Source organism: Cyprinus carpio, chromosome A18, assembly GCF_018340385.1.
Source record: "Cyprinus carpio isolate SPL01 chromosome A18, ASM1834038v1, whole genome shotgun sequence".
Taxonomy (NCBI): domain Eukaryota; kingdom Metazoa; phylum Chordata; class Actinopteri; order Cypriniformes; family Cyprinidae; genus Cyprinus; species Cyprinus carpio.
This window is the reverse complement of record NC_056589.1, coordinates 7,859,034-7,867,889: the sequence shown is the minus strand read 5'-3', so window position 1 is coordinate 7,867,889 and position 8,856 is coordinate 7,859,034. Positions and strand designations below refer to the sequence as shown.

At 34.3% G+C, this 8,856-nt stretch overlaps 1 protein-coding gene across 1 annotated transcript; it reads left to right on the top strand.

Annotated features, from left to right (window-relative positions):
* The first annotated feature begins 1,371 nt into the window (after nucleotides 1-1,371).
* LOC109067488 (E3 ubiquitin-protein ligase TRIM39-like) lies at nucleotides 1,372-5,224 on the top strand. Its single transcript, XM_042774935.1, has 6 exons — nucleotides 1,372-1,787; nucleotides 2,140-2,235; nucleotides 2,473-2,703; nucleotides 2,787-2,809; nucleotides 2,890-3,008; nucleotides 4,327-5,224. Exons 1-6 carry the CDS (start codon nucleotides 1,392-1,394, stop codon nucleotides 4,803-4,805), a joined length of 1,344 nt encoding a protein of 447 aa, XP_042630869.1. The 5' UTR covers nucleotides 1,372-1,391; the 3' UTR covers nucleotides 4,806-5,224.
* Nucleotides 5,225-8,856: the final 3,632 nt, after the last annotated feature.

Below are 8,856 nucleotides of genomic sequence, written 5' to 3'. Positions count from 1 at the left end.
CTGTGAAATCTTGTGAGAAGCATTCAAATTCAGCGAAGAATTCTGTTAAAGCTGATATAAGAACAAATGCCACTGATGTGGAAACCAGGAAAAACATTGTTCAATAAACACAAAATCTCTACCATTTACCATGGATTTAACAGTAAAACAACAGGAACAACTTGTGGCAGAAATGGTCTAATGTTTTCGAGTGTTTTTAAATGCTTCACACAACTTTTCCCAGCACTTCAGTGCTTTAAGTATTACCGAATTTGAAAGTTATTTTTAATGTGACGATATTTGTTCATCCTTAATAGGTTTCCCCCATGTATAAAACTAAAAGTTTTATAATGTAGGAAAGCAAACACTTATTTAAAAATAAAAAAAGATATTAAATGACCACTAGTAGATGGCTGCAGAGAAGTACTTATAGGCCATTTCCAATCCCTAATATAGCCTATATATTTTTGTATTCATTAAATTATATTTAGACATTATGAATGACAGTAATAAAAGTACATTTTATCAGATGTAATATATTTATTACATCTGTAAGACGTCTGCTAAAGATCTGGGAATCATCTGCTGTGTACACTGATAAAGGTCTCAGAAGCAGTTTTACATGCATTCTAATAAATGTCTATTTGACATCTGACAGGAAACATCTTAGAGACATATTGCAGATGAACAGGCACTCTTAAAATACATCTTGCATATGTAAATGCAGACATTAGATGTCTCCGAGATGTACATGTGTGATTAGGGTAAGTGCTTTACTGTCAGGTGCTGGTGCCACCTTCTGTAGAACTTAATGGCACTGGTGCTGGTGTCCTCAAACATTAGTCTGGAGACCTACAGTGGTTCTCGAAGTCAGAAAAGTCATAACAGTGTGTTGTCTGGAAAATGTCTGTGGTATATTTTCACTGCAAAACGATAAGAAATGCCACAAATATCATCGCAAATTTTGAGAAAAGCTGCAGCAAAATCAGTCATTTTGATCGCAAAAATCACAAAAATCAAAAAAAAAAAAATTTGTGAAATCCTGGAGGGACTGACATAAGAAAGTTTCAATGCAAGTTTCTTTTGAATGCATTTTATTGAAATGTAACCTGAAGAAATCCTGTTGTCGTCAGACCTGTTTAAACACACAAAGCTGATCAGAAACTCCACCCTCTTACAACACTTACCAGGAAGACACTGACTTATTATTTCTCCTTTCTGTCACCGATTTTCTTCTCTTTGACAAAAGCAAACAAGAATCAGCCATCAGTGGACAACGAAGAGAAAGACTTTGAAGAAGTGTATTTCTGAACAGACAGCAGATTTTTGTGATTCTCGAGGTTATTCATGTTTGAAACCGTCGCTCAGAAAGTGAAAGTAAAGTTTAGGTTGCTGGAGCTCAAACAGTGAAAATGGCTTCATCAGCTGAATATGACTATAATTGTCCCGTGTGCTGTGAAATCTTCAAGACTCCTGTTATTTTATCATGTAGTCACAGTGTCTGTAAAGAGTGTCTTCAACAGTTCTGGAGAACCAAGAAAACTCAGGAGTGTCCTGTCTGCAGGAGAAGATCCTCAAAAGAAAATCTTCCATTAAATCTGGCATTACAAAACTTGTGTGAGTCGATCCTGAAGGAGAGAAATGAGAGGCGTTCATCAGGATCTGAGGAGATCTGCAGTTTACACAGTGAGAAACTCAAACTCTTCTGTCTGGAGGACAAACAGGCTGCGTGTGTAGTGTGCGTTACTTCACAGAAACACGTCAGTCACACATTCAGACCCATCAGTGAAGTTGTTCCTTCATATAAGGTAGGACAAATGTCTCTTGTTTCATATGTAAAGAACAATTAGTTATAAACACAGATATCATCACATTCATGCACTCAGTATTTCTCTCTGCTGTTTTACTCAACTTCATAAACTCTGATCTGATTTGTTCTGTGTTTGTGTACTAAAGTGTAGTCACTGGGTAAGTGATCAAATTCATACTGTTAAAAAAGTGTATTTTGTATTTACTCAGGTTGTGTTTGATTTATGTTTACTTTTAATTTCTGAAACAATTTAGTGTGAGATATACACAAAAAACACTGTATGATCACTGTATTCTCTTCTCTTCACTGTAATCTGGTGTTTTATGTATTTTTATTTTATCCAATTCTAGGAGGAGCTCAATAAATCACTGAAGTCCTTACAGAAGAAACTTCAACACAATGAAAACATTAAAGAAGAGTTTGAGAAAACAGTTGAACACATCAAGGTGAGGAAACAGAATCAAGAGTCATTTTCAGTACAGCTGTAGCATCACTAAACACAATTATGATTTGTTATATTTAATATAATGATTCCAGTTGATTATTTTTGTAAATGACGAGCAGCAGTCTGCTTCTGGATCTGTTATATGTCGGTGTCTGAGTTTCTCTGGGATCTGAATGATGTGATGTGTTGATGTGATGTGTTGATGGAGATGATTGAAGTGAATGTGATTTGATTTCAGTCTCAAGCTGAGCACACAGAGCATCAGATTAAACAGCAGTTTGAGAAGCTTCATCAGTTTCTCAGAGATGAAGAAGAAGCTACAATCACTGCACTGAGAGAGGAAGAGGAGCAGAAGAAGCAGATGATGAAGGAGAAGCTGGAGGAGATGAACAGACACATCTCAACTCTTTCACACACAATCAAAGACACGGAGGAGATGATGAAAGCCAATGACGTCTGCTTTCTGAAGGTCTGATTTCAGATCATCCATTGATTGATTGATTGATGATTGATTGAGTTCTTGATGATAAATGGTGTGTTTTTGTTCTGCAGGAGTTTCCAGTCTCGATGGAAAGGTGAGTGATCTGCTGCTGTCTCTGCTCTCTCTGCTTCTGATCCAAAAACACTGCAGTTCTGATCCTGAATGTTCTTCCAGAGTCCAGATCTCATCACAGCCGGATCCACAGACGCCTTCTGGAGCTTTGATTCATGTGCCGCGTTACTTGGGCAACCTGCCCTTCAGAGTCTGGAAGAAGATGCAGGACATCCAAAACAGTGAGTCTGGAGAAAAATATGTGCTGTTACACACACACTGGAAATGACGCATGAGGGAATATTTACAGATTTCAGCATTATGTGTGAATAACCAGATGAGCTGCTACACCAAAATGAGCCGAAAACAAGAGAAGAACAACTTTGGTCCACATGATATTTACAGTTACAGTGATACAGCAGATCTCAGTTCAGTTTGATTGATCGGCAAATTTAAAATATTTACTGTAACAAACACTGACAGTGATCAGAGGAGAATGTCTGATGTGTTTTATTGTCATAGCACGAGTGTCATAATCATGTTAATTTTCGTCAATGAAGACGAGATGTTGACAAGCTAAAACTAATATATGATCAGGCGCTGCTCGTCTATATTCATCTACAACATAAACTGAAAAAATAATAAATTGTAACAGTGTTCAGCATTCTGTAACAAATATTTTTCAGATTTCTGATACTATTTTAAGTCGTAAAGTAAGCAGTATATATTTAAATCCCGCGCATGGCTTTAGCAGGCATGTATACATGATATAAGCGGGCAGACGGTGCCTGAGCTCAACAGCGCCCCACAATTTTGCAACGTAAACTTGTGGTTGAAAGGTGGAACTGCAGCGTGCTCTAATTGAGAGCCATAGGGGGAGATTTGAGACTGCTCTGCTTTAAGACGGAAGGCATGCGTGTACTGCTATGGTACTGTTGAGCTCTGACTGATTTATACTTCTGCGTCGGACCTATGCCGTAGCCTTTACGCCGTAGGCTAAGCGTCAGTTTTCATTTATACTTTATATGTCCGTGTCGACGTGCAGTACACATGCAAACCGCTAGTCGGCAGTGGCCACGGGCATGTTGCTGGTATAACCTGCAGTACCACGACAAAAGCCGAAGAAGAAGCGACTCGTCAGAGAAGCATTATATCCGTGATGGCGGCAAATAAATATCAAATCATTAAAGCATTATTTAAAACTACAAATACCTAGCTTTAATGTGATTTGGTCTTTAAGAGAGAAAAAGAATTAATGACTAGTTTTGTTTGAAAACTACATATAAAATAGCTACCAAAATAAATATTGGTAACTGCAGTTTGACTAAAAGTTGACAAAAATGCAATGACTTTCCGTCGACTAAAACTATGAAAGACTCAAATGACTAAAATGTGACTAAGAATATTAAGCATTTTCGTCTCAAGATAAAGACTAAGACTAAATCAGAAATGCCTGTCAAAATGAACACTGGTCATAATTCATAATAATCTGTGTGTTGTTCACTCTTGATCATTATATGAACATCAGAATAAAAGCAGCTGTTGATTGTGTCTCATCAGCTCCTGTGATTCTGGATCCAAACACTGCAGATCCACTTCTCATCCTGTCTGATGATCTGACCAGTGTGAGACTCAGTGGGAACAAACAACCTCTTCCTGATAATCCAGAGAGATTTGACTCTTATCCTTGTGTTCTGGGTTCAGAGGGTTTTAACTCAGGAACACACTGCTGGGATGTGGAGGTTAAAGAGAGTTCAGTCTGGAGTCTTGGAGTAACTACAGCATCAAACCAGAGGAAGGGATGGGGTTTCTTTATCACTGATGTCTGGAGTTTGACATATGGATTGTTTGGTTTTCCTGTTAAACAGGATCTTAAGCGTGTGAGAGTGTATCTGGACTATGACAGAGGAACAGTGTCATTCTCTGATCCTGTAACTAACACACATCTACACACATTCACAACCACCTTCACTCACACACTCTTTCCTTTCTTCTGTACTCTTGACTCTCTGAGGATCTTATCGTTCAATTGTCAGTAAATGTTACTCCTGTAGTTCTGGATCCACCTGCTTTCATCTTTTACACTCATCATGTCTCCAATATTCAATCCATATCACAATTTAAATATTTGCTCAACATGAGACTAAATGAATAATTGTTTATTTCAGTTATAGAGGTTAAATTATAAATTTGATCAGTTTGTTCACTGAGGTAAATCAGAGATGGGTAACTGGCGGCTGCAGTGTTTTTAAAACACACACATGCACACACATTTAAAACTCACACACACTCTCACACACACACACACACACACACACACACACACACACACACACACACACACACACACACACACACACGTTCTCCATCACCGTTTGTCTCTTAATTACAGTAACTGTTTGTATGTTATAAATAACAAAAATAAATAACAGTATATAAATAAACGCTTGGATGCAAAAAGCCTCTCTGCCTTCTACCAAAATTTCATGTTACTTGCTGTTCATTTGTAATTACTTGTAAAACATTATATATATATATATATATATATAATAAATATATATACACACACACACACACTAAAAATAAAAAAAAAAATAAATAATAAAAATCTCAATAATATATATATATATATATGAGGAGCTCTTTTCCAAAACGCTATAAATCCATTTTAATAGTTTTCATGAAAATGACATTTTTTTTTACCTACACCCATACATTTTGTTAATATTTACCTGTAAAAAGTAATGATAGTAATGATAACAATATTCAATAGGCAAGTTATTTAGTAATACATTCAAAGTCTTGTTTTAAGTAAAGTGTCAAACCTGTAACAAGTAGAACAATTTGTCCACTACATATGCATGAAAAAAAAAACTAATAATGATAACGATATTCATAGGCAAGTCATTCAGTAATACACTGGCATTCAGTAAAGTGTCAAACTCGTAAACAGTAGGACCATTTTCCGCTTTACATAAAACTAAGCACATAGTGTGTGAGATGCTTCTCGGCCTGACAGAAACCGGTCGCACCAGCCTTGTGTTGACATCCCACAGTGGGGTATTAACGTGCCACCTGAGTGGCGAAGCTTCTTCTTTTGTTGTTTTTTGTGATTTCCTTTGTCCAGTCGTCAACAAAATCCCGCTTCAGAGCGCCGCCAAGATTGCGTCGAACGCTCGCCGAATTCTGATTGGTCGAGAGGATATATCGCATTTAGGCTAAAAACAGGTTTGGCGCTTATAGCGGTTTGGAAAGAAACTGCATCTTGCAGTACATTTTAAACAAGGAAATATAGCGATTTGGCATGAAACATTGATGGAGCAGAGAATAGGTTCAGTACACAGCACAATGGCATGACGAACTCATTTTTTTAAAATTTGTCGTTTATCGCGTTTTGGAAAAGAGCTCTTCATATATGTTTGTGTGTATATATATATATATATATATATATATATATATATATATATATATATATATATATATAAATGATTTTATCTCTCTACTTCAGAATGTTACATTTAATTAAATGTGTTACTTGCTGTTCCTTTGTAATTTTTGAAATAAACTAGCAGTTTATGAGTGAAAAGTATTTCAAAGTAAATCCTACACCAAATTTTATTTGTTTCATTTATTTTAAACTATATATATACATATATATATATATATATATATATATATATATATATATATATATATATATATACATAACAATGTGTTTATATACACCACAATATTTAATTTAAACCACCATATTTAAATCATTTTATATCTATTTATATATCTACAGATAGATACTGTAAAAATATATATTTTTGGAGTTGTATATAAAACCAAAAATATTGCAGTACGTGTCTTACTAGAAAAATAAAAATAAAAATAATCCAACATCAAATTATAGATATATTTTACGTCAATCTGAAAATCAACATTTTTACTGAAACATACTTTATAATAAGTTTTAGTTGACTAATTAAAGAGTATGAAATTCTAGTTTTTTTTTTAAACAATAAATTATATATTTTTTCTGTAATTTTTTTTTTTAAATCAACATTTTATTTGTATGTCATTTCCAAGATTTTTTAATGAATTATTTATATATTATGTTTTGTGTTAAAAAATAATTTAAATGAATATTTTACTATTTGTATGACATTTCTTAGATTTTAAAAATCAATTTATGTATTTTTTTTTTTTTTTTGGTGTTAAAAATCATTCAAACCAATATTTTACTATTTGTATATTTCCAAGATTTTTAAAAATCAATCAAAAATATTGCTTTTGTTGTCAAAAATCTTTAAAATAATAAATCTTTAAAAATAAAAAATTAATTGATAATTTATATATATATATTTTTTCTGTTAAAAATTAATATTTTTCTATTTCTATGAAATGAAATCAATTAATGATTTATATTTTATTTCTGTGTTCTAATATCACTTTACATTCAAATTCTAAACAACAAAAGCCGGTTGGTTAATAGTGTCATCCTCCAGGAAGTGATGTCGTTTTGGAGGGAAATCAGCAGCACATCTGTGAGTGTTGTGATGCTCTTGTGTTTCTTGTGGATGTTAAAAACACACTTTCCTGAGGAACGACAGCTTCTCAGCAGCAGATCAGAAGCTTTTGCCAAGGCACCTTCGGAGAAATGATTCTTAGATTGAAATAGGAGAAGAATACGGCTGATCTGATCAATACTGCGATTTTCTCTTCGAGAGGCAGAAACTGGCTGTAGTTTACAAATATTGAGATACATTTGGTTTTCTAGTTTTGTACACATCTAAACAAATGATGAACAAGAAAAACATTACTTTTGACTAAGATACATGATTTCAGTTTGATTGCATCACACGTCATCATTTTCTGTATTTAATGTTGATATTTCTGTCAAATAATCAGCACATTTCATAACACTCCTCATGCGCTTCATTTCCACCACTCAAGAGCTGAAAACAATCAGAAAACCCGCTGACAATCATTCAGTTCAATTGTCCTCGCCGCTGCCTCTGTTACCATAGAAACCAGCATCAGCATCAGCATCAGCATCAGCACCGGTCCATCTGGCGCTTCATCAGTCTGTCTGAGATCAGCCGTAACGGTGAGTGTGATGTCGTGTTTTTATTGCTGTCTTCTTGAGATGTAGCATTGCATCAGTGTCTCAGCAATGGATGCTCTGCAGTGAATGGGTGCCGTCAGAATGAGAGTCCAAACAGGTGATAAAGACATCACAATAATCCACAAGTAGAATCTGCACAGATTTCAGATCAAGCAGCGTTTAAACAGCTCTAAACAAATATGTGGCTGCATTTTAATATTATAAACATTTTAACAACCACTTTTTCACTGGAGGAAGTGTTATTATGGATTATAGGCTCGTATTTTAGTTAAAAAGGTCTTAATGCTGGATGTGTTTTACCTTTTGTCTTCTCCAGATGTTAACTGATGGACTGGAGTGCTGTGGATTACTTGTGGATTATTGTGATGTTTTTATCAGCTGTTTGGACTCTCATTCTGACGGCACCCATTCACTGCAGAGCAAGTGATGTCTTGACAAGTGGCTTTAAGTGTGCATGTTATTACATCATCTTCATTACCTAATCATGATCATTTGATCCCCAATAACTGGCTCAGTAGACCTGAAATATGAAGATGTTCAGCATATGCAGCGTTTAATAGTTTGATACTCAACACAACTGATTAAGAGTCACAGCCGTGAGAAACACAGATGAATCTACATCATACCGTACCGTAACGAGAGACAACGTGATCAAGATCCAAAGCCAAATACACTTTTCATCTGTGATCCTCACTATTATGTGTTATTAAAAAAAACAACAAAAAAAAAAAAAAATTTCAACAATTCCTACAAGTCATAGGTAAAGCTCAAAAGCTCCATATCGGTAAATATAATATAATACAATATATATATATATATATATATATATATATATATATATATATATATATATATATATATATATATATATATATAGATATATATATATATATAAAAATTAATAAGGAAAGTCCAAAGATCTAATAAATTTTTTTTTCTCTCTCAGTTTTTACATGGAATTAAAATGCTTTTTAATT

Excerpts from the sequence above, each read along its gene's own strand:
- LOC109067488 (XM_042774935.1), top strand. The coding sequence starts at position 1,392 with ATGGCTTCATCAGCTGAATATGACTATAATTGTCCCGTGTGCTGTGAA. Across the intron at positions 2,236-2,472 it reads AAACAGTTGAACACATCAAG|TCTCAAGCTGAGCACACAGA; the intron begins GTGAGGAAACAG and ends ATTTGATTTCAG. Across the intron at positions 3,009-4,326 it reads GATGCAGGACATCCAAAACA|CTCCTGTGATTCTGGATCCA; the intron begins GTGAGTCTGGAG and ends GTGTCTCATCAG.